Source organism: Artemia sp. Qi Xiang Cuo, chromosome 4 (assembly GCF_049724085.1).
Source record: "Artemia sp. Qi Xiang Cuo chromosome 4, ASM4972408v1, whole genome shotgun sequence".
Classification (NCBI taxonomy): Eukaryota; Metazoa; Arthropoda; class Branchiopoda; order Anostraca; family Artemiidae; genus Artemia; species Artemia sp. Qi Xiang Cuo.
In genome coordinates this window covers 11,430,928-11,457,862 of record NC_142797.1, presented here as the reverse complement: position 1 = coordinate 11,457,862, position 26,935 = coordinate 11,430,928, and the positions used below count along the sequence as shown (strand labels likewise).

Sequence of the window (26,935 nt, the reverse complement as noted above, 5' to 3'; positions counted from 1 at the left end):
TTCACATTTGAGTCAAAGAAATGTATTTTCAATAATTTTCTTACAAAAAACTAGAGTTTACGGTCAAAAACTTTTATTAGTTCAGATTTTAAGGAAATAGTTTATTTTCGAATCAAAGCTAGACTTTTTTTTAACCAAAGTTCCACATTTGAGTCAGTGAAATGTATTTTCCATAATTTTCTTACAAAAAAACTAGAGTTTACGGTCAAAAACCTTTATTATTTCAGATTTTACGGAAATAGTTTATTTTCGATTCAAAACTAGACTTTTTTTTAACCAAAGTTTCACATTTGAGTCAGAGAAATATATTTTCCATAATTTTCTTACAAAAAACTAGAGTTTACGGTTAAAAACATCTTACCATAACATAATTTGTCCTCTAAAGTCGATTCTGATGTGATTTTGAGTTTGGGGGAAATGGGATTTCAAAAACATCTTCCCATAACATAATTTGTCCTCTGAAGTCGATTCTGATATTTGTAGCACTCTATCTATTAGTGCTTTAGAAATATTTAAAAAGCTTCTAAAGTAAAATTTTGGAAAATTTTGAGTTTGGGGGGAAGGAGGATTTCAAAAACATTTTCCCATGACATAATTTGTCCTCTAAAGTCGATTCTGATGTTTATAGCACTCTATCTATTAACGCTTTAGAAATATTTAAAAAGCTTCTAAAGAAAAATATTGGAAAATTTTGAGTTTGGGGGGAACGGGGATTTCAAAAACATCTTCCCGTAAAATATATTGTCCTCTAAAGTCGATTCTGATGTTTGTAGCGCTCTATGTTTTAGCGCTTTAGAAATATTTAAAAAGCTTCTAAACTAAAAATTTTAGAAAATTTTGAGTTTGGGGGGAAGGGGGATTTCAAAAACATCTTCCCATAATATAATTTGTCCTCTGAAGCCGATTCTGATGTTTATAGCACTCTATCTATTAACGCTTTAGAAATATTTAAAAAGCTTCTAAAGTAAAATATTGAAAAATTTTTGAGTTTGGGGGAAGGGGGATTTCAAAAACATCTTCCCATGACATAAATTGTCCTCTAAAGTCGATTTTGATGTTTGTAGCGCTCTATGTATTATCGCTTTAGAAATATTTAAAAAAGCTTCTAAAGTAAAATTTTGGAAAATTTTCAGTTTGGGGGGAAGGGGGATTCCAAAAACATCTTCCCATGACATAATTTGTTCTTTTTAGTCGATTCTGATGTTTGTAGCGTTCTATCTATTAACGCTTTAGAAATATTTAAAAAAGCTTCTAAAGTAAAATATTTGAAAATTTTGAGTTTGGGGGGAAGGAGGATTTCAAAAACATCTTCCCATGACGTAATTTGTCCTCTAAAGTTGATTCTGATGTTTGTTGCGCTCTATGTCTTAGCGCTTTAAAAATATTTAAAAAGCTTCTAAAGTAAAATATTGGAAAAATTTGAGTTTGGGGGGAAGGGGGATTTCAAAAACATCTGCCCATGACATAAATTGTCCTCTAAAGTCGATTCTGGTGTTTATAGCACTCTATCTATTAACGCTTTAGAAATATTTAAAATGCTTCTAAAGTGAAATTTTGGAAAATTTTGAGCTTGGGGGGAAAGGGGATTTCAAAAACATCTTTCCATGACATGAATTGTCCTCTAAAGTCGATTCTGATGTTTGTAGCGCTCTATGTCTTAGCCCTTTAAAAATATTTAAAAAAGTTTCTAAAGTAAAATTTTGGAAAATTTTTAGTTTGGGGGGAGGGGGGATTTCAAAAACATCTTCCCATAATATAATTTGTCCTCTGAAATCGATTCTGATGTTTATAGCACTCTATCTATTAACGCTTTAGAAATATTTAAAAAGCTTCTAAAGTAAAATATTTGAAAATTTTGAGTTCGGGGGAAGGGGGATTTCAAAACATCTTCCCATGACATAAATTGTCCTCTAAAGACGATTCTGATGTTTGTAGCGCTTTATGTTTTAGCGCTTTGGAAATATTTAAAAAAGCTTCTAAAGTAAAATTTTGGAAAATTTTGAGTTTGGGGGAAGGGGGATTCCAAAAACATCTTTCCATAATATAATTTGTCCTCTGAAGTCGATTCTGGTGTCTATAGCACTCTATCTCTTAGCACTTTAGAAATATTTAAAAAAGCTTCTAAAGTACAGTTTCAGGATTTTTTTTTGTAAATTTACCGAAAATCTAAACCCACTGAAATTTTCCCTGAAGATTTCCACTGAAATTCTCAAAAATTCTATCATGTCTTAAAAAGCTATTTAAACTTACATCAGCCATTGAAGAATCGACGACTTCATTTGAGGTATTCATCACTTTTTCTATCTTTATTTCATTCTGCACTGGAATTAAAACCTTCAAACATCTAATAATAAACAGTAATAACGGCATATTACCTTTCGTTAATCAAACGAAAATCATAAGGAAGAGGAATCTAGAAGAGTCACTGCCCCATTCATCATTTAACCCCCTTGTGAGAGTTTTCGAGCAGAAATAGACATATTTCATCACTCTCTATGTCATAGCGCTTTAGAAATATTTAAAAAAGCTTGTAAAGTAAAATATTGGAAAATTTTTGAGTTTGGGGGAAGGGGGATTTCAAGAACATCTTACCATGACATAATTTGTCCTTTAAAGTTGATTCTGATGTTTGTAACGCTCTATGTCTTAGCGCCTTAGAAATATTTAAAAAAGCTTCTAAAGTAAAATTTTGGAAAATTTTGAGTTTGGGGGGAAGGGGGGAATTCAAAAACATCTTCCCATGACATAAATTGTGCTGTAAAGTCCATTCTGATATTTGTAGCGCTCTATCTATTAGTGCTTTAGAAATATTTAAAAAGCTTCTAAAGTAAAATATTGGAAAATTTTGAGTTTGGGGGGAAGGGGTATTTCAAAAACATCGTCCCATAACATAATTTTCCCTCTAAAGTTGATTCCGATGTTTTTAACGCTCTATGTCTTAGCGCTTTAGAAATATTTAAAAAAGCTTCTAAAGTAACATTTTGGAAAATTTTGAGTTTGGTAGGAAGGGGGATTTCAACAACATCTTTCCATAACATAAGTTGTCATGTTTTTGACATTGTGCTATAAACATCAGAATCGACTTCAGAAGACAAATTATGTTACGGGAAGATGTTTTTGAAATCCCCGTTCCCCCAAACTCAAAATCACATCAGAATCGACTTTAGAGGACAAATTATGTTACGGTAAGATGTTTTTGACAGTAAACTCTAGTTTTTTGTAAGAAAATTATGGAAAATACATTTCTCTGGCTCTAATGTGAAACTTTGGTTAGAAAAAAGTCTAGTTTTGGTTCAAAAATAAACTATTTCCGTAAAATCTGAACTAATAAAAGTTTTTGACCGTAAACTCTAGGAAGAAAATTATTAAAAATACATTTGTTTCACTCAAATGTGAAACTTTGGTTAGAAAAAAAGTCCAGTTTTGGTTCGATAATAAACTATTTCCGTAAAATCTGAACTAATAAATGTGTTTGACCGTAAATTCTTGTTTTTGTAAGAGAATTATGGAAAATAAATTTCTTTGACTCAAATATGAAACTTTGGTTAGAAAAAAGACGAGTTTAGGATTCCCCTTGTTAGTGGAGATGTAATTGTATAGAAAACGTAGTTCTAGGTTATATTTTCCTTTTACCTCTTTAGATTTCTCGCTAACAAAGTTCTAATACCTTATGATTTTATGGGTATTCGAAAGATATAAGGTAGTGATAGCTACTTATAGAGGAGAAGTCGAATCCCCCATCTCCCAAGGACATTTCAAGTATCCCATATAAATTTTTAAGGAAAAAAAATGGCATCGAAATAAATTTTATGAAATGCTATAACAACTAATTGGATACAATTCACTTTTTTCCTAGTTAAATATTCAAGTTGAGACTGTATGGAATGTAGAATTGTTGAAAAATCATTTATAATTACAACAATAATACCACAACTGTACTATTAGCGATATAGATTATTGTCTTCGATATGCTTCACTAATGCACTTAAAGCACTTTGAAGTCTATTCACATGCGCTATATCTACTTTTGCAGCGAAGCTTAATTGATCCTCCATTTTAAATTTGCTCAAGGATATCACATAACTTGTATATACTTCATCCCACTCCAGACAGAGCCGTGAGCCGCTTGTGATTTCCACCGCAATGTTTGGGGCTCTTGTGTCATTGCTACCAACACCACTATCAACTTCTAATAGTGTAAACATTCCACTTATCATCAGCACAAATATATCCTAATGAGTAAAGTCAAACTGTTCTCATTCCTTGAATTTTATTCACACACTAATAAAAACTATAGCAAAAATCCTTTCCTTATATTCTCTGCAATCCTCTCCGACGAATATTTCCGGTTCTCTGATTGGTTTAGAAGGAGAAATGTTATCCTGTTTCCCGTTATCGGATCAAAATCTTTTCCCCACCGATTATGTAAATCAAGTTCTCGGAAATTCTCTCCCATAGATCAATATATTCCCCTAGCGATTATGTAAATCACCCCATTGTCATTACACCTGGCCAAACAACAACAAATCAATCGACCTTGACCCCATTAGACATTAATAAACCATGAAAATACATCAAAGTGAGAAAAATCCTGTTTTTTTATTCTCAGTGACAAAAACCATAAAAACATGCATGAATTATGTACTGTTTGTACTTGTCCTAGTCGATTCCTGGATCAAAACATTCCCCCATCGATTATGTAAAATAAGTTCTCGAAAATTCACTTCCCCCTCGAGTCCTAGATCAATACATATCTTCCCACCGTCAATGTGCATTTGCAAACATCCCCCCAGGAGTCATTACACCTGGCCAAACAACATCAAATAAATCGACCTTGACCCCATTAGACATTAATAAACCATGAAAATACATCAAAGTGAGAAAAATCCTGTTTTTTCAGTCTCAGTGACAAAAACCATAAAAGCATGCATAAATTATGTACGTTCCGGACCCCACCGATTATGTAAATCAAGTTCCCGGAAATTCTCTCCCCTAGATCAAAACATTCCCCCTAGTGATTATGTAAATCACCCCTCGTGGCATTACACCTGGCCAAACAACAACAACAAATAAATCTACCTTGACTTCATCCATTAGACATTAATAAACCATGAAAATACATCAAAGTGAGAAAAATCCTGTTTTTATTCTCAGTGACAAAAACTATAAAAACATGCATAAATTATGTACTGTTTGTACTTGTCCTAGTCAAGTTCTGAATCAATACATTCCCCCATCGATTATGTAAATCACCCCCAGTGTCATTACACCTGGACGAACAACAACAAATAAATCGACCATGAAAATACATAAAAGTGAGAAAAATACTGTTTTTTCATTCTCAGTGACAAAAACCAAAACAAAAAGCATAAATTATGTACTGTCAGCATTAGACTTAATTATAGATGGCAACAGTGGTGTCATCGTGGGAGATATTAGGGGGGTTCTACTCCTGCTCTCCTCCCAAATTGAACCCACTGGATCTTAGGTACCTTTGTTCCAGGTTAAGCTGCATCGTTTTTCTCTTTACCAATACAATTCCATTTTCAAGAAAAAGGGCAATTCAGTTGAGTTTTAGTGAACTGACACTGTTGACTATTCAAAGTAGCTTTAAGCAGAACAAAAAATGCTTAAATCCGAGAATTAAATTTCAAGCAAAATTAGATTTAGCCGTAGAAACGGCTCCATCACGATCATGAATATTGTCGAAATAACTCGAAATTTTTATCTTTGCGCTACTGACCAGTAAATGTAGTCATTATTTTGGAGTTTGATTTGGGCTTGCTTTTGGAGAACATTCCCAATAACTTTTTTTTTCTAATAGTGAAGCATGGATGAGGTTTTCTCATGGGTGAATTCGTTTATCCATCCTTATCATTAGCTGTATGAACGACATAGATTTGTGCATACGAAGTCTGAATACCAAAGAAATCAGACCGAAATCACACGTGGCTCAAGGGTGTATCCAGGATTTTTACACGGGGGAGGGGGTATTTTTGTAGGGAGTTTACAAAGAATAACTTTAACAACACTCAAAAATTTGTTTATATGTATTTTTGTTACGTTTTTACGAGTCGGACATTTTTTGGTGGGGGGGGGGTGTTATACCCCAAAGCCCCTCCCCTAGATCTTGCTGTGACTTGATAAGGTTTCGTAAATATATACATGTTTAGTTTGAGAAAACTGTTAAACTGATGTAAATAGAATGACTGCTGTTGGCGGCCAATTCGGGTCTGAAACAAATTATCCTGTGGACAAAATTTTAAAAACAAGTAATAAAGATCACACCATTTATAATTTTAGTAATCTGGTTAAAACTTTAAAGTACCATGGACATCAAAACAAAACCGCCTTTGCTCCATTAAAACTTGATACATCTTAGATCTGTTTAGATGTTGAAAACTGTGATTTTCTACAGTTTTTTCTTTGGATATTTCCAAACTATAAAATTTTTATGACGGTACCAGATTCGCGTCAGTGTTGCCAGATTGAATCTCAAACTGAGTTAGCAAAACCAATTAGTTAGTTTCAAAGATTATGTGTCCATGAAAATAGAAACATTGACATTTTGTTAATTCCCCAAGACAACTAAACCTTCCAAGGAAAGCTAAGCTTTCTTAAGCCATTTGCTGTTATGTGCTTAGTTTATTTATGCTGATTTTTCGTTCATTTTTACTTCTTTTCTTAAATTTGGTGCTCGCTATTACCAAAAACTTCACAACTACATATGGAGGTTTTTTTTTCATCAGAAATTAAATTCACGGTTTGCCCTAATTTAAAAGATATATGTGATTGTGCTAGATTTTATTGAATGAATTTAAATTCATTGTCCCTGTCTTTTGTACTCTAAATTTACAACTGACCTCCGATTGTTATTGTAATAAATTGAATTAATGACAATAAAATTACTTTTGCAAGTGCTGATTTATATTTATTTTCTTGTTACTCCCTTCAAAGGTGTCAAAAACTCATGGCCCGTGAATTTGCAGCTAGGCTACGTGCTGAAAATCACAAAAGTATGCAGGAATAATTTTTTGGTGGGGTGGGGGCTCTAAAATGGTAAGAAATGGTAAATTTGTACGAACTTTAATATTTTTTTGTGGGCGGGGGGGGGGGGGGAATTGTTGCGGATCAAAAGGTTTGTTTTCCTATATTGATGTTATGATTTTGTGCTTTTTCACTATCTTCACTTCTTTAAAAGGTAGTTTTGATGTGTTAATTTTTGTATTTATTTTGAGCAAATTTTTGTTTCGAATTTTCTTGTGTAGAAATTTTGCTAATTTTTTGCGGAAAAAGTTTGTTCAGCCAGTGGTAAAAAATTTGATACAAAATATATCTGACATCTAGAGTAGATATTTTTTATGTTTGTGCTATGGACTATCCTAATAGGATAGTCTTGGGAAATAAAACCTCCCTGGTGCAGACTGGTCTGACTTTTAAGGAGGAGGATCGGGACATTTTCTTGGAGCGAAGATGATTGAAAAAGAAAAAGTCATTAGACCCATCTTACAGGGGTGAATCCCCCTTCCATCCCATTGCCCTGTGTGCAGTTTATGTACAAGAGCATCAGTTTTGAAAAAAAAAACAACCATTCACATTCACTGTATTTTCAAGTTCTGGCAAGAGACTGACTGATAACAATTTTCTAGGTGGAGTGTGGATGGATATAGGAGTATCAACGTGGTTCTTCGCCTTCTTCTCTTATTTGGACTTGCTCACTGTGACGGTATCAAAGGTAAATTATCTGTAATATGTATTGCATGCTTAGATTAGGGAAAATTACAGTACACAAAACTTATGTTTTGAAAGTAGAGACTAGGTTACATATCCACCCAAGCGAAAGAGTTGTACTTTGCCAATGATGCGAAATCAATAGTTTGTTGGTTTTTTATCTATTTATTTATTTAGGACATTCATACTTCACTCAAAATTTTAGTATTATTTTGAATAATTAAAATTAAATCGTTCTGACTATTCCCCAAATAATCCCTAATTATGATCATCGGTTGCAAATTGTACAACATGTCTGTGTATGTATGCAAAGTTGGAGGGGTTAGTCTGTCCGGGGCATCGATCCATATCACACATTGTAAATCCTTACGTGACTCAGATTCTCAATATTAGCTTCAAGTTTGTAACCACCAACTTTAAAAATAATTATTAATCAATCTTACTGGAAATCAAACACTGTTTGCAAAATATGTGTTTTGATGGTACTCTTCTGAAATACAGAACACATGAAAAAAAGACCGCATCGAAACTTCAAAGCCGGTATTGATGAACAGGTTTCCGCGGCATAGTGAGACAGTAGCGTATCCAGGAGGCCGGAGGGGCCCGCCCCCCCCCCCCCGAAATTTCTGTTCTTCTTTTTTTAAAGTGCCAATATAGTAAGTTCCGAAATATTCACGCTTTTAAGTTATTTGCAACACCCATTCCTTTTTTCATTTCTTGTTAAATGGCTATCCATTTCTCCGGCAAACTTATATCATTATTTTATCATCAAACGTGAAATCGCCTCATGTAATCAAACAAGAAGTCAAGAAGTTGTTCTCACTATTGAACCCTCACAGCTATAAGCACTAGCTTCTCTGCAATGAAAGAATTGCGATAAGGAATCTGACTAAAAGGCGATAGTTCATTCAAACGGTTGTATAATTCCAGTGTAAACTAAGCATTGAAACGGAAAGGTCGCGTGAGAGGAAAGAAAGAAAATGAAGTGACGCAAGCCCAGCATTAAGCATTTCTTAAAGCTTGCAAAAACCAGCAATGACGGTAAGGAGTTTACTACTATTCTGACAATAGTTTGTATTTAGTGGGTTTTGAAGCACGCATGTGTCACTTGTAATGAAATGCAATTCCCAATTTAGATTGAAGACGACCAAATCTAAATTTGGGAATCTTCTGGTAAGAATTTTTCTAAGCTATGATCAATTAAAGTAAACAGTAAAAATGATCATTATTTGGGTGGGATCAAACTTTTTTGAAAATTAATCTTTTTCTAGAGCCCAAAATGGGATTATTAATAGTTCTGCTTTCGGTCACCAAGTACCGAATGTTCGTCTTTCTGTACTTCACAACAGTGACTCAGACGATGTCTCAGAGGAAAATGCTCTGTCCGATAAGCAGGAAAAGGCTTCTGCGACTGACACTGAATCGGGCTCGGAAAGTGACGGCATCTTTGAAGATTTGCCAGTGATTGCTCACTTTGTGAAACACCAAGTTGAGAAAAATTGGGTTAGTGAGCCTGTGACGAACATGAAGAATTCTAGGTTTTGTCTTGTCAAGACTTCTGACGGCTCCATAACACCAATAAAAAGACCACGCTGTTGTGGCTTTCTTTGTGGCTTCAGTTTTTATGTCTTTGTATTATGCGATTATTTCCGTTCTTGAGGAAATAGTTGGTAGCATACGGTGCGATACGGAAGTTATTTCAAAAGCGAATGCGTTGGTTTCAGCAGCAACCGAATTTAGTTTTATGTTCACGTTGGCTATGCTAAAGTTTGTTAGTGCCATAATGCTCTCTGTCTCTAAGGCGCTGCAAGCCGAAGATTTAGACTTAGTTGAGTGCTGTCGGCATATTAAGCTATGTTCTGATACTTTACTGCAGTCAAAACAAAATGATTTTGAAACAATTTTTCAGAAAGCCTATGAGCTTGTACAAGAGGTAAATTTGGCTCCGGCTGTTCCAAGGTCTATCCGCCGAACGTCCATCAACGATAATGAGGCCATCAAGGTTTTTTATCGCGAGTCATTGTTCGAAGCTTACTTTGCTTCACTTATTGAAGAACTAGATCAAAGATTTTTGCGCCATCAGGAGGCATCTTTAAAAATCGGAAGGCTTTTGCCAGCTAACAACGAGTCATTAAATATTAATGAATTTGTGAACGCTGTTGCTGTTTACGAGGGATTTCACAGGGGTAGACGTGAGCTCGAATGTGAATTAGTCCTTTGGAAACAGGAGTGGCTCGGAAAGTCTGAGAAACCAACTGTTGCTTCGACTCTTGCGTCATGCGATGCAAGTTTTTTCCCATGCATTCGAAGGCTTTTGACGATTTCAGACATTACCAGTGACTACCGCTTCTGCTGAGAGGAACTTTAGCTGTCTTAAGCGATTAAAAACCTATCTGCGGAGCTCCACGGGTGAGGAGCGTCTGAACGGACTAGCTCACATGACCCTGAACCACGATATCCAGGTCGATGCTGACCAAATTTTTTATCGATTTGCAGCCAAAAAAGACCGGCGGCTATTACTGTGAGAGGTTAGGTCGTCTTTCGTTGCTCGTTTCTCTATGTGCAGTTGATTCTGTTTTTTAAATTTTAATTGTGCTTTATCCTCTGTAAGCAATGTTAATATCAATACATTTCTTGCTTTCATGGCTGTGATAATAGGTAGACTGAGGCCACACCCCTCCGAAACCCAATTCTGGGCAATTGTCTTTGATATAATATTATTTTTTATTTATTTGGTTCTCTAAAACAAGGGTCCCAAAGACAAATATAAGGAATAATGCACTCTTTGTTTTATATTTTCTAAATTCTGCCGCTTCGTGGCAGTTCCAAAACAACTACTCGCCCAAAATAAAAACTCTCACTGCTTCTAACTTTGTTTTAATTCTGACTTTATTGGCAAAATATTGTCATCCATTCTCAAACAAAAAAAGTCTACAACTAGAAATACTCATGACAAGTGTGTACTTTTAATTTCTTTACCTAGCTACCCCCCCTACCCCCCGCCTGAAATCTTGCACTATGATAGATAAGTTTCTTGCTCACATGACTGCTATAAAAAGTTAGACTGACGGGCCCCTACCCCCCCCCCCGAAACAGAATCCTGGATACGCCACTGTAGTAAGCTATTGCCCACTCCATGACAAAGATTTAAACGTTAGTTTTTTGGGATTTAGGGGGACTAAAAGGTATGTAGATTAGGTTAGGTTACGTGTTTAATATATGCTATACTTTACCCCAATCCCCCCTAATGTGCAAATATATAGCCCAAATTTGTTCATAAGCTATTATATTTTCATCCTATTTTGTTTTATTTTATTAGCATTAACCAAACTTCACATCTTGCATGTGTCCTATATTTCAGAAGAGTACTGTTTTGATTTGGAACAGTTACAGTGTGATCTGGAGGATTTTTGGCAACTAGATTTCCTCATTAAGGACGAAACTAAATCATCTCTGTATCTAAGAGCTGTCTCTATACCATCTATACCATCTCTGGATCTAAGAGCCATTTCTATACTATCTATATCATCTCTGTATCTATACGATCTAATATCTATACATAAAAATGAAGAATACATTCAATAAAGTACAACAAAATGACTGTTTTATTGTTTTTTTTTAGTTTAATTTTTATGTATTTTTAATCAGTAACATAATCAGGTATAAAAGCAAGGCCGTATCCAGGGGGGGGGGGTTACCCGGTTTGACCCCCCCCGCCCCGAAATTTTTGGACCGACTCGAAAATAAGTCAAAAATTAGTAAAACCTAGGTAAAAATCAGTAAAATTAGTCGAAAACTGAGTCAAAAATTAGTAAAACCCCCCCCAAAAAAGTCAAAAATTAGTAAAACCCCCCTGAACAAAAATCCTGGATACGGCCCTGAATAAAAGCATCGAGTTGAAAGACATACATAGATGGCTATTTCTGCGAAAAAGTGGGTTGTGTATTTTGGAAAAGACATAGATACCTGCCCTCTAATTACGCATACTGAAAGCCCTAAGTTCTCTTTGATTCCAATAAGGCTTGATACGTCCGTAATTAGTGTTTTTTTCGTCACATATGCTAACTCTGTTTTTGTCGAAAGAAAAATCGTGGACCGGAACAAACGGCATTACGTTGCTCTGGACTCTTCCATCAAACACTGGGTCTGTAGTTACCACATCACATTTAGAGGCATAATTGATTGTTCTAAGTATGACGTAGATAATTTCGGAAACTTTTACATCAGTAGTTTTACTACTGATGACGGTCACTGTATATGTGACCGAAATATCTGGTATTTTTGTGAATTTCTATCATCACTGTCTATTAAAAGGATTTTATCCCTATTTGAACTTTTATTTATTGTTCTAAGTATTACATTGATCTTGAAATTTTTGAGTTCATCTTGAAGAAAAGCACATTGGTAACTTGAACCGTTAGAGGCGAAAATTAAGGAAATTGGAGCAAAAGTTAAAACAGATTTAATCTGTCAAATTAATTTTGTCGTTTCCAGACCATTAAGAACATCCTCATAATTAAAAAAGCCCATAAATTATCACCTCCCTTCAGACTCTGTAACATTTTAATTGTTTTATCTCACCCAAAACGACTCTTTCATCTAGAAAAAATTTACGTCAAAATAACAGAGACGCTCTTTACAGAAAGAGTAGAAAATGAAAAATGTGTAGCGTTTCCAGAAAGTAGCACTTTGATGAAAGAATTGACGTTTTTTTTCTAAGACACAGTTACCAAGCTGACCTCTGGGAATGGCAACACTAAGAGATGGCGTCAAAGACAAAGGGAGGGGTACTGTTCTTTAGTTAGCTGTTAAATTTTATATGCTTTAATTGCATTGCTTTACTTTTGTGACGTCGATAATTGCATTTTATGGCCAATTGCAGCATATCTTAAGCACATTTCAGAAGAAGCCAAATAACGCCGCCTTTTTAAACGTTGTTAAATTTTGAGCACAAACGATTTTAAATTTAAAAGAGCACAAACAATTTCTGTTCACAACATTTTTTACAAGGTAAGTATCGGTTTCTCGTTGGCTATGTGTTGAAATTAGGACGTGCATCGTTGATAAATTAAAGAGCAGTTAAGGTGATATGATGCCTTAAATGATCATCTTTTAGTTTTTGTGGCCAAACTACTTGATTGGACGATCTTCCCATAACTTATGGACAGGGCCGTATCCATAATTTGTTTTTGAGGGGGGGGGAGGGCTTTACAGAAGGATTTTTTTCGGGGGAGGGTCTACACAAAACATACCTAAAAAAGCACATACAAAATTTGTTTATGTTCATTTTTGTTACGTTTTCGAGAGTTAACTTATCGCGGTTTGTGCCGGAGATGGAAATATTCATGTTTTAATGAAACTTGCATCGTCAGAAAGTGTGACTTTTTTTTGGATCAAATGAAACACAGTTTTCTTGTTAAAGTTCAGTAAAGGGCAGTCCACAAAAATGTTCTAACATGGCTGTTCGGAAAGTCCTAAAGATCAGTTCAAAAGAATCATCATGGGAGCAATTGGGCCGCTTTAGGAGTTCCGTATGGTTTTACCCGTTTTTATTTACAAACCCTCTGACGAAAGAGACGTAAACCCCCACTACCTCTTCAGTCAAATTTCACAATCAAACCACAAACTTTTGTCAACTTTCAATTGTATCTAGTCCCCTTGATTTTTTTTAATGAACCGTTTGTCTTTGTGACGGCTAGCCGACACTGAGCCTTGCGAAATGATTTTATGGTATCGCATGCAATTAGATATTTAATTCTAATAAGGATTCAATTTCTATATGTTAGAAGCACCTCTATATTCTTATGCTTAGTGTGTGTAGCCTATGCCTTGCAGATTTTACTTAGTCACCATTGGAGCCCGACATGATCTTTGTCCTACTCATTTCAGTTAATGGGATGGTTTAGGAGTTTTGCATTCCTTGTAAGTTTCAAACTAATACCCAAGAGCACAAGTTAATTTTAATTTATTACTGTTCGCATTTGATATATTTCATATACTGCATTTTCGACGAATATTCTGTAACTCTCAAGAGCCCGCATAACTTCGTGGGGGGGGACTTACCCTCTAACCACCGTTTGCTTGGATGAAGATGTTTAAACTTAGATTACAATTCGGGCACTGAGTGGATGGCAGTTCCCCTCTTTACGTGGAAACGTTTAGGCTGTTAAATACAACATTAGTAGTATCCTATATTGCTATATCAACCCTACAAGGAACCCTACGCCTGAGGCATGAATATACAGTGCAGTCTAACCGGTATATTGGCTTACCAAGGACAGTCACCTATTACTACGAACGATACATGAGTTACCAGACGGGTTTCTAAGGTAACAACCATTTTTTGGGGCCAATCAGAGATGTTTCTACTAACGGTACTCAATATACGATAACTTGATTAGTAATTGAATTCAAATAAAAGGAGTGATTTTCATTGTAGTTCATATTAGTAAGAGAAATGAATTCGGAGAGAATAGTTTATTTGAGACGATATTAGTAGAGAAATTGAGTGGAACATTTACACTATTGGAGTTTGAAGGTGGAGCAGGTAGCAGCAATGATACAAGGGTGCCAAACACGGCTGTGGAAATAACACGAGGATGAAGACTAAGCCTTGAATGACACGTTATTTATGCTAGATACGTGATATCATTGAGTAAATTTAAATTGAAGGAGCAATTATGCTTTGCTGCGAAACTGAGCATTGTGCATATAAATAGACTTCAGGCGGCATTAGATGCACTAGTGAAATATATTGATGAAAACAAATTGAAACAGTGATTATTATTGTTGTAATTATGATCAATAAAACTGTTTCTAAATCAAAGATATTTTTCTTTCTATAGTAGGTTAGCGTATATTTTTTTAGAGTAGAAAAAAGAATCCTGGTCAGTCTAAAGTTGACTGTGAGAGTGCTTGGACTATAAAAAATGGACAGAGTTAAGAATGAGTCAATCATGAGGAATCTCGTGCTTATGAAAAGCATTTTATTTTAGATGATGATTCTATAGAGCTATATATTCAAAGGAGGAAGGTTTCACAGGGATTATTTTTAATATAGTGAAAAATGATTCTCCGTCTTTAGACTATTGCATGAAGCTTTTACGTCGTGGACCAACGGCATTTACACAATTTATTGACATATTAATCACGACACAGCAAAATGATATTGTGGATATGCTTTTAAACACTAGCTTAGAAATTTAAAACTTTTTTCATGAGAAAGATGCTGTTCAAGGATGATTTACTCCTCTCTCTCTATCCCACTCAATTTGTTGATAGTAGCTCAGTTTCATTTTGGCGGTGAGAGTGTCAACACATGAAAAAACGTTCCATACATGTCCACTATGCATGTATACACTGGGCAGCTGGTCATTATGTGAGAACTGTACAATGATTGATGAGTATGATGAAAAGTGCAGATTATGCAACCCGTGTAAATTGCATAGAGGATACGCTGTACAAATTAAAGGTTGTAATTCCTGTCTTGAATGGGTGTGTGACCCTCATACTAGAGGGCACCTATGCTCAAATTGTCACTATGATAAATGTAATCAGTGGGAGAATACATATCCTGGTATGATTGGAAAGAGTCCTAAGCTTGATTTTAGTTTATTGCTAAGAGATTGGTATCGTCGTGGCTTTAGATTGTTCTGGGAGGAGGAGCCAGGTCAGCCATTCAACTGTTGGAGCAACAAAAAAATTTGGTGTCTACGTCATCGTTGTGAGAACAATGGCTACTATGATTATAAGCGCACTGATTTTTATTTGGCTGTGACGGAATGTGATTCGCCACTTGAGGACACTGTTTGTGACATTGCTTCAAATAAGAAAATTGAAACATGCGAATTCTACAAAATGAATGAGAATAGTATCATTGACTATACCAAGAGATATGACAAGAGTGAAGTTACACTCTACTGTAGAAAATGTGACCCTGACATTGCAGCACATCAGGATCAGTATACTGTGAATTCAGATAATCTACCTGCATTAGTTGTTCTCAACAAATACCTATACGTAGTAGAAGATGAAATCTAAAGAGTGGAAAAGTCGTTTTTATCATGTATATACATTATTTTTATTAATAAACAATTTCACATACATTTTTAGAACATTTTATTCGTAGGGTAGGGCACTAAAATCAATATTAAACATGCTTGTAAGTATATTTTCCACTAGAAAGTCGTTCAATCGAGGAAAGTCGAGGTAAATGTTGAGAAACTGCTTTTAGGTATAGCCACGACATCTGAATATGAAAAAGAATATTGCATGAAAGCCGCATGACTTAGTCGTTAAATCCTGTACTCTTTGTTGATTTTGAATAATAGTTTTCCCGCTGCTCTCAATAAACCTGCTGATGCATGGAGTGTAAAATTTATATGATAGGCCAAGAGGATCAAAAAATTCAATATTCTTCGCTGTTTGAAAGATGCATAGCCAATGGCCTGTCTTCAAAGTCGATGGACTGCTATTAACAATGATTAGGGTATTGTTAACACTCGGAATTTTTTCAATGAAGTCCGATGGTATGCAATCGGAGTTGTGCTGGGATATGTATGGATTCATACTAAATACATTGATTTTTTGGTTTGTGTTCATGGTGCTAGGTCTAGTAGATCACTGCCGTCGGGTGTGATTTCCCAATAGGTATCAAATTGATTCAATGATATTAGCGTGATACTCTCAGTCAAAGCATCGGCAAATGTACACTCTAAACGTACATTCCCTGTTCGTACTATACTCATATCCTGGGTCCCCAACAGGTCCAAAACAATTACAGCATGATTTTTTGAAAACATTGAATCGGTTATTCCATTTTCAAACAGTTGGGAGTCATGATCTAGGGATTGCATGGTCAACTCATACAGAGTTTTATAGGATTTTTTATCAAATGAAAGAGTGTACAGTGGAATACCATTCACTTTGCACACAAGGCTAGATAGACCGAAAAAATTAAGATCATGGGGGGGTTGCAGTCCAGGATCCAACAGCACTCCCACTCTTCACAAAAGCGAAAGCGAGTTTTGATGGGAATTCTACATTCATAAATGATGAATCGGTATAATTGTGAGAGCCAGTGGCAATTAGACGTTGATTGGTGATCGTATGGGGGACAAGAAGTTTAATGTTGTTGCCATTGGCTCTTAGCTTTTCCACTACCGATGCAACAGAGCTCATAACCTGTTGCTTTCGGACATGAAGAATTACCGATGTGATAATGACATTTGCATCGGGTGCTGCAGGAAGTGTTTTTCTCAAAATGAAATTTGATGGGAATAGATATATCAATAGATATATCAAATACCTCATGATTTAATTTTCCAATTAAATGATACTCCTGGGTCACTGCAGTAGTCACCTCACCGTCAGTATCAACACCTGATCAATATTCATAGCCCAATGACTGCCCTCTCAACTCCTTTTATGCCTGTGGTGTCATCATCATAAATTGTATGTAGCTTGCATAGTTGGATAAATTATTGCTAGTGCTCACCATTGTTCCATTAATAAATACATTAATTTGTTTGAACAGGTTGTGTAGAATACAGTTTTCATAGGGTAGACCATCGGCAGCAGTTGGAGTTGTATAATATGACTTTTTCTTCATCGCAACATTTGAATCAATAAATATTGATGACAAATCAATAAAATAGTCTTCATTGGAAAATATTTGAAAGTGTATATTTTCCGAGAGGGGTTGCTGGGGGTAAAATTGTTCATAGTAGCCATACTTTACACTGACATAAACATTTTCAACATTGAACAGATTCAATGAGGAATTGATTAATGAATGTGATTCCTTGTGGGGGAGATAAGTCAACTTAAGAGAAGAAATCCTTCTTTGATCTAACAATATTTTTCTTTTTCTTCTTCTTATTGGTCTTCCTTGTTTTATTTCTCAAAGTCCTTGTTGATGTCCTTCGCTTCCCACCTGGGTAGAGACTGATGACTGAATGACACGCACGCATCCTTTTTAATCCCTTCCCATTTTTCTGAGATTTTAATTCCTCACCAACGGCTCTTGCTGAAGATCTAATATTTTCCTTAACGCTCTTGTTGAAATTCTTACCCAACCCCCAGTCCTGTAGTGTTGAGGCAGCAAAATTTGATGCAGCAGGTACAAGATATTTTCTGGCTAGGGGTAGTGCAGAACGAAATAGCTTAGCAAACCAGCTACCAAAACCATAGCCAAACATTGTAATGCGCCCCTTTTAATTGTCTAGACCATGAACTACTTGACGTGGACTGAGGGAACGGACAAAGTAATCGATATCGGGTCGTACAAATGGAATTCTTCTACTGTTACTTTTAGGTGGTGCTGTTACCGACAATGGGTCGAAAATGACATTTAGTCACAGCTAAGCCTTTTGTTATTGCTAGAGCATCACCCAAGTCAATTCTTACCTTTAACTCAAAGAGTTAGATATATGAAGTATTGAAAGAAACATACTGACGATGCTTTATACGATAGTACTGGACATGCTCATTGGCTGTTTTTTTGTGAAGAACATACCAGAGGGGGACATGTGAATTACCAACTCTCGATGTTTCCACAAAGGATGCATATAGAAATACACAAGAGTCCGAGGCGAAACCGGGTGGATAATCATCAAAAATAACCTGATCCACCCCGCTAAAAGTGCCTGCGTTTTTCCCATTGATCATATTCTGTTTAAAGCCAAGAACATCTCTCAGATTATCATTGAGATGAATCATTTCATTTACAACAGGTTAGTTAATGTAAATCATATCGTGTTCCATTGATTAATTAAAATAGAATGTACCTTTCCTACGACATGAGATTTTTCTATTGAATGCACGACATAAATCTGTCATAGTACCATATTCCTTATATATCAATGTAACATCTGGATAGTCACTAGATTTAAATGCTTCAACCCATTCATACTCGACAAAGAGCGACCGGTCAAATGGTATAATTTTTATATCATACACACGATCCTTTCTCAGGATGTCGTAGGTATTTTTGAGAATACAGTTGACAAAAGTCACTTAATACTTTCCATCATCGAATTTAATAGCGGGGGAGGGTTTTTTCTAAAAATAACTTGTTTTATTCAAATCATTTTAGAGAGGATCGGAAACGTTGGACATAAATGTTACATAGAAATCATTGGGCATTGTCAATATCTTCAACACTAATCCAAGAATCAAAATCAGAGTTGCATCCTAGCCACCGAACAAGTAACTGTTTCTTTCCCCTGCGAGTACCAGTCCTTAATATCTTTTCAATTTGATAGATTTCACTATTATTTTTAACTTTTTGTATTTCATAGTCATAAAACCCGCCGAGAATCTCTTCATCTTTGGTATTGCGCAGACGATAAGTTATGGGTTTAGTGTCTAGGATTTTTGCCACTTCAAAAAGTTCTGTGGACCACAAGTAATTGCTCTTTTCAAAAACATTAGTTGTTCTATTAATTCGAACAGTATCACCAACATTGAATTTTTTCTTGACAATCGTTTCATTGGAATATTGCTTAAGAAGAGTATCAATTGTATCATGATCAGATTCATAAACTTCCGTTGGGGTTGAGTTGGACAATGATCGATGAGGTCGTTGATCATAAATCAACATGAATTTATCTAAATTATGAATAAAAGCAGATGTATTTTTCAATGTACAATATCTTGAAATTAAAAGTCGAATAGTTCTTATCAATCGTTCGGCCAATGCAGCTTTTATAGGACTATGACCATGATAGAGCAGTGTATTATATTTTGCTAGTACTTTTGCAACATGGGGATTAATAAATTCACTACCGTGATCTGTTTGAATTTTTTATAGGAATCCTGTTTGAGAATACTTTCAATAGCCTGAGCAACTTTAACACCTCTCTTTGACCGCAATGGAATTGCATATGCATAACGACTCTAAACACTGATTGCAAGTATAATGTACTTGTACGGTGTATGGTGACGTTTTTGAATCTCATCTAGAGTTAAGAGATCTGCTTGCATAATATTCAAGGGGGAAAAGGCTTTAGTTTTTCGATAATGATTAGCACGAAGCCTATGATTTCTATGCAGAGTGTAACTTGTTTCATTTTGTAGATAGTCTTGTGCACTTTTATTGTGAACACCAGTGACTTTGAAAAGAGTGGTGGGGGAGCTTAAACTTCCCGCTTCACCAATATTTTCATAAACACGTTTAAGAACTTCAACCATTTTGAACGTAAACATGTAGTGTAATGTCCGCTACCCTTTTGTATGCTAGTGGTTGGCGGTGGTGGTGATGACGTTGACTTGATACGTCTTCGCTTTTGTCTATATATCATTGGTGTGCTCCTCCTCAGTGTCCGTGTTTCTAGTAACTGTGCTACTATTTTCCGAGTCTGGTTTAAGATCTTCTTCTTCTGAATGTTCATATTTTAATAATATTGACGATGGTACATGTTCATTTAATTTTTTTCGAATTTACCTTTTGCTAATAAGGATTTTGGGGAAGTTTAATGTATTTAGAAAGTTGTATAGATGAGCGTTAAATGATAATAGACCTTTACGATTTGTAATCATATCGCATATTAAATCAAGTAGATTATAGCTCTTGCCCTAATTATAATCCCTTTCCTATTGCTATCCACTTGAATATGATCTTGACCACTTTCCATGAGATATGTTACGAGTCGTTTACTTTGTTCAGGATATGATTGCGGCATTAGATTTCCAATGCTCGACACAATTGAATCCAATTCTCCTTCTTTAATTGTGTTCCAGCAGCAGCGATAGCAGAAGAATCCTGAGATGATTCGTTTTTGTGATCAATACCACTGGCCTTCGCACGATAGGGCTTATGCTTGTCAATTCGGCGAAGTGCATCTTGAAGTAAAAGCAGTTTTTTATCATCCTCAATATTCTCGTTGTCAATGAATTTACTCAGATTGTTCTTAAAGTGTTCCACGGGTGAGATAACGAGTTCTATCGGAGTCAATTTATAGCGTTCAGTCATCTAGATAAAACGATTTACAAGTCCTGCCATTACCAATAGTAGAATTGTAAGAAGCCTCCGCAGTCTTGAAGAGGATGTTTACTTTTAAAACCCTTTCAATTCTTTTTACAGGCCAATGTACGTACAATGGAGCGTTGTTGCTTAACCTGTTTCTAAAGAACTTCTGGTGGATGAACATTACCCTCGGTCAAATTTAATCAAAGTTCTGATATTAGATTAACGAAATCATTGTTAATACCATGTATGAGTATGGCTTTCCTAAGTGGGGGTTTTTAGGTGCTTAGAACGGAAAATAAATGTCTATTTTCATGTAGTTTCTTCAGTGTCACGACGGGAATTAATAGGCTTTTTTACTGTTCACGGGGAGATATACTGTAATTTCATTGTCGAAAATATCTGTGACTACACGCAGACCCTCGGGTGTGTTTTGATTAAGATCCAATAGGATAAAGCCGTAGGGTTTATTAGTTGCCTGATTTTATGCTGAGAGAAGAAATTTAGGGGCGCCGGGGTATATTTGTTTTTTAAGTTATTAGCGAGCTAGAATCACGAACAACTCTGTAGATGATATAGTAGGTGCAGTTCAATGCAAGTGTTTGCATACATTTGCTGAAATGTGAAATGCTGAGAACCTCTGATGAAAGAGGTTATGTAGAACCTGAGTAACAGAAATCTGTTCATGATGAGAGCAAACAGTGAACAGTTGTAGCATTTCCTGGGACCATTGTTCAATAGATTCTGCTAAATCGTCAATAATGAGCCAAGAGTTTGGTTCAATAATGCTGAAAAAATCAATTCCCTGTATGAATTGTATCTGCACCAACCCGATATGCCAATAGCTTTTATTTTATTGTATGAATACATCCAAATACTATAGTAGTAGCTAATTTTTTCGGCTTTTCCACAAACGCAAAACTATAGTTTTAAAATGTTTTAATGGATAGTTCCATTTTTTTTAACACCTGCTATCGGATCAGAAACGACATAAATGTCTCTTTAACTGCCACATTCTCTGTTCAACGGTTAATCTACAAATGATTGTGTACTATAGGTGTCTAATGACTAGATAATTTCCCTATTAGCACTACTAGTCCATTCAAGAATAATGAGAAGAAGAACAAAATCAATAAAGAATCATATTTTTTTTTATACATAAAAGTAATAGCACTTTATAAATAATGCATTGAACATGAAAAAAGCACATTAAACAAGAGAAATACCCTTTTTTTAAATTTATTTATAATAAGAAATACAATATTTATTTTACGTCAGCACTAGAAAAAACACTTTAATAAATACACATTTTTTAAATTTATTTATATAAAATACAACTTTTATAAAAATATACACGAACTTGAAATAATATCACACTTAAATTTATTTACATTTTAAATTTGAAATGCGGTCCTCCTGGGGGGGGGGGCGGCCGCTGCGGTAGCCGAAGGCCGAAGGTGGCCACTGCGGCAGCCGGCAAGCACCGCGGGGCGGCCGGCAAGCGCCACTGGGCCCGCAGTGGTGGGCCAGGGCGGAGGGGGGCATTAAATAGTGGAATATATGTAGAAGAAATTGCTCTGCCTGGCACGCACACATTGAAAATTGTTTGTGATAAAAAGAGAAAAAAGAATTTAAAACACCCACCACCACCCACCCACCTTGTACTATTAAAGAATTTAAGTTAATTTTTGTAGACCGAGTTATTTTCTGTACTCTAAACATTCAACTCAGTCTGAGATTAAATAATGACCGTGTGGTAGTACCTTCACACCATGCTCAAGTACATAGACTTTGTTCGATATGGCTGACATGGCTTTTTTCTCAACTCTAACTGTATAGTTTTGAAATTGTAAAGAGTGAATCGCCATCGCCACTAAACTACGTTCCACACAGTTTCTATACTCACTCATGTCGAAATTATTTTTTACAAAGTGTGTAGGTACCCCCTTGCAAACTTGTTTGATGTCCTTGTTGTGCGTTTCCAAACAGCATGCCTTCAGCCCAGGAAACACCACTGAATATCAGATCGCTACCCGTTTCAGATTGTAACATTAACAATTGATTTGGGGCCTGGTGTTTCACTAGCTAGGGGTAGAGGGATTCATTCCGATAGGTGTAGTCTATTCGTGAGCTAATGTGCTCGCCATTTTCCAAATTATTCAATAAATTTTTATTTTTAACTTTTAACAGGAGTGAGTCAGTGTCCCAGTAATACACTTGAACTTGTCCCTCAATCAGTCATTGTACCTTGCATTCATTATAATAAAATGACAACATGAGTTTTTTAGATGTTTCCATTATTGAAATCCCTTCTGCAATATTTTTATTTTCAACAATGTTTCTTTTCTTACTATGTAGGAGTATCATATCAGAGTCTATGATTGTGAACGATGTGAAGTTTGAATCCGCAATGATTTGAGCACAATCTTTGGGATTGGTTACAATGTCACATCGAGTTCTGTTTCGTACGCTTTCGCACATTTTACCGAAGGCTGAGTTCAAAATGAGTTTATAGATTTCTTTTTTGACCTTCGTTTTCGCTTGTGAACGTTTACTGACAAAGGTGTCAATAAACGTTTTCATATAAGGCTTTTGATCAAATTGGAGGGCTCTATGAATCTTTGTGACATTAAAACCATTGGACACCATCCATTTCAATACCAAGTTATGAGCAACGATATTGTGTTTCGGGTTGAGGTCGGCAAGTTTTTGTTTTGAAGGTACCCAGTGCATACTCCCATCCTCTACTAAAGATAAATTGTTGGGGCTCAGAGAGTCCCTACCCACCGGTCTATTTATGCACGGAAAAATAAAGTTTTTTATCGAGTCATGGATTTCCATGTGTATTTCACCGTCAATTTCAAAAAACCATCCCTGTGCCCCATTCTCCTCAACGCTAGCAATGTCGGGGAAATTCGAAGCACGTGGATTGTTAAGCCATTTATAATTGCCACAGGGCAAACAGTAGTGAGACATTGCCAACGTGTAAAGGGAATTCATATCCAAAAAAACTACATCTGACTTTTCATCGGTGTGCTGTCCGGTCAGATCAGTTTTCATGATACGGTCCCCGCGAAAAACGTACCCACCCCTCATTGATCTCTCTACAAACAGATGCTGATCCACATCGGTGATCAGACCTATTTCTTCTTTGCTGGTTTTAAGTATCAAGTGAGAACCAGATGAGGAGTGGAAAAATAATACCCTAAATCCCACCCAAATTCCCCATAGATTTTATCCGTATTTTTGCACACAATGTCCAGAAGAGTGAGTAAGTCACTGGCCAAGTATAGTTTACAATAATCCCACCCATTTTTGCATCCGCCCTTTGCCCTAACCCTCTTAGCAAATTCATAGTCGCTTGTGGTGCACTCACTCTCAGTAAGAGAATTGTAAAAAGCTTCAATGGGCGGTAATGACACCTCATCTAGCCTCGAGGCAGAGTTGTAATAATCATATGCATATATGCCCTTACACGTTAATAAATCATACATTTCATCATCGGGGAAGCGCTGTTTAAGGAGGGGGAAGCTATCAAAATTGTCACTTTTCTCTACCTGAATCAATTGACTTAAAGATTTGGGGAAGAAGCTGAAAGAGTCTAAAAAATGGATTTTATTCAAGCACGTTTTACCCTTGTCAACTGTTTTCCACATGAATTCTAGCAGCAGTAGCTTCTCCGATGATTTGGGTATGATATTATATGAAAAAGAACCATCTATCCATGCGTTATCTACAACTTTACCCTTGGCAATGCGGGTCAACGCCGGTAAAACAAACGTTAAGTCGTAATTGGAATTGTGTATAAAAACCGGTACGAAATATTGCTGACTAACGTTTAAATTGCACGACTGATGCAACCCCTCTAAAGTTACTCCCTCCGGATCTAATTTACTGCCACAAATGATCATGGTCGATCACCTTTCTCCTCCCCCCATTCCCAACACCATCATCAAATTCTCCCTTGCAAACCCAACACATTTTGCGGTTTTTAATGGACAATCTGTCATCTGGTGATAGGAGCATAGGATAGTTTGTGTAACGAAGGCGCGAAATTGCACTGTTGACTGTTTTGATTAGACTGACCAATGCCGAGCGCATGCAGTCTTCGCCGCCCAATGACTCAAGTACATCCAGCACTTGCATGGTATTATTGGAATCTCGTTGCGCATGAGCGTAAGAGAAAAGCCTTACTATGGCTTCATGTATTTTAACACGATTTGGATTTGACGAATCGTACACGTCTGTGAGTCTTGCATCACAGTCTAAAGCAATCTTATTGCTCTGTAGGAGTGTGTTTTGGGAATTTATAAAACGTAAGATCCCTGTATCTCCGCTTATCGTTTCCACAGCCTGGTATCCATGACGTTTACAGTGTCTCATGTGATACTTAAACTTTAAGTCCGTCCAAAATCGGGAAAGGCATGTCGGACAGTAATAAAGTACCCCCATGATTTTTAACCTCACATAAAACCCTACTAATATCGGTAATTGGATTAAAATGTCCAATTGAATCAGGCTCTGTGGGTGGCGTGTATAGAAGCCACACCCAATGCTCAACTGATTCAATTGACGGAGCCCTCACTGGAAATAATACACCTTCTCATCGGAACGCTCGCCCTCCTCAAATTTTGTTTCATACTGCAACACCGTGACACCAATCTCTAAATGTGCATTAGCCCCCTCGAAAATATCTATTCCTTTTAATGTCACGGGAAATTAACCATTTAAACAATTAAAATCTACTATTGGAAACTTTGAACCCTCCATCCCATTAACTGCTAATTTGTCCAACTTTTTCTTAGAAGCATATTTTTGAAGGGGTCTGTAGGTAGCAATCAAAAATGCATACTTGAAACACTGTAGCCTCGCATCGAAACAGATTCGTTGTATCCCCCTAAATCCCTCTAAATCTGAATGATATTTTAATTCACTTGCCCTCCCTCCCCCAGCCCCATTTCTGAAAATAAATCCTTTTTAAATCTTCAAATATTAACGTTTAAAATCTCAATAAATACAACCACCGACCCGCTACCCCCCCCTTGTTATAATCATCCACTTTAGTTTGAATGCTATTAACCCAATAAAAAAAACCTCATAATTTGATAAATGCGGGCGAATTGCCAATATCTCTGTGTACAAGTATTTTGAATACAGCCCGCTCGCATTTTAATTAAAAAAAATATTTTTAGTGCTATTGATGCTTTTAAGCTCTCCCTTCCACCCCACACCCCCATCTTCTGTTCAAGAAGGGATCGAATCTTGTTAACATATAAATGGGTAATGTTCACGGGATGTGTTATTATATCCCCTGACACTAAAGAGTTAAAGGGTCACCGAATTTGGCGCTGTAGACTTTTATATGGTGCATGGCAGAGTTGGAAAGAAAAAAATCTGGAAGTGGGGCTAATTGTGGTGATGTTGTATCATTACTAGTACTACTACTACTGATATCATTAACAAGAATGGTGGGGGTGGCATAGAATCATCAATAGCACCACCCCTAGTCTGTTCAATTGCATTGGTTGGACGTGGTGTGAAATCGCCCAGGTTACCTAGCATGTCTTCATGGGTTTCTGGGGAAAGCTAATCAAGCCAGCCTGTATTGTTATTTGACCGAATTTCTCTACGGGGACCTGGTTTAGATGCATTAGTACTACTACCACTATCACTTAAATACTCTCTCATAAATCTATCTTTACATTCCGGGTCCTCCACCATGTCTGTGTCACAAGTTAGATCATCTAGGCTGGCCATGTCCCCAAAACAATCATTTAGAAAACCCCTATGCTACTCCATATTACCAACAACTAGTGAAGCCTCATCCCCAAACTCCATTGGTGGTGGTAAAATGATTGGTTCAGGTCCACTAAAACTGGATGCTTCATGACTTGATGGTGATGGTGGAGCTAATTCATTAATCTATAGAAAAAAGTTTTTATTTTTCATGTGAAATATCAATTATTTTATAAAGTTAAAAGACTATTTCGATTTTTCACCCCACCCTCAAAACTACATTCCCCTCCCAGTATTATATTGAGAAAATACTGGCCCCGCCCCACCCCCCTCACCCAAAATAAAGTAGTCAAATGTAGCTTGATCAATTTTGTATTTCACCAAATTTTATGATATTATTTTAACTGTAAATATTTTAGCAGAAAAAAGTCCGATACATATTCACTAGTTGCTATGACACACACAACACAACACAACGTTTGGCTAGTAGCAACAAAAAAA

At 36.2% G+C, this 26,935-nt stretch overlaps 1 protein-coding gene across 2 annotated transcripts in view; it reads left to right on the top strand.

Annotated features, from left to right (window-relative positions):
* The window catches only part of LOC148952781 (fibroblast growth factor receptor-like 1), a 187,974-nt gene that overhangs the window by 33,912 nt on the left and 127,127 nt on the right, over positions 1–26,935 (top strand). For both annotated transcript variants that reach the window (XM_089088086.1, XM_089088085.1), the window contains exon 2: positions 7,650–7,735. In XM_089088086.1, the coding sequence (XP_088944212.1) occupies positions 7,650–7,735 (86 nt within the window). The remainder of the gene's footprint in view (positions 1–7,649; positions 7,736–26,935) is intronic.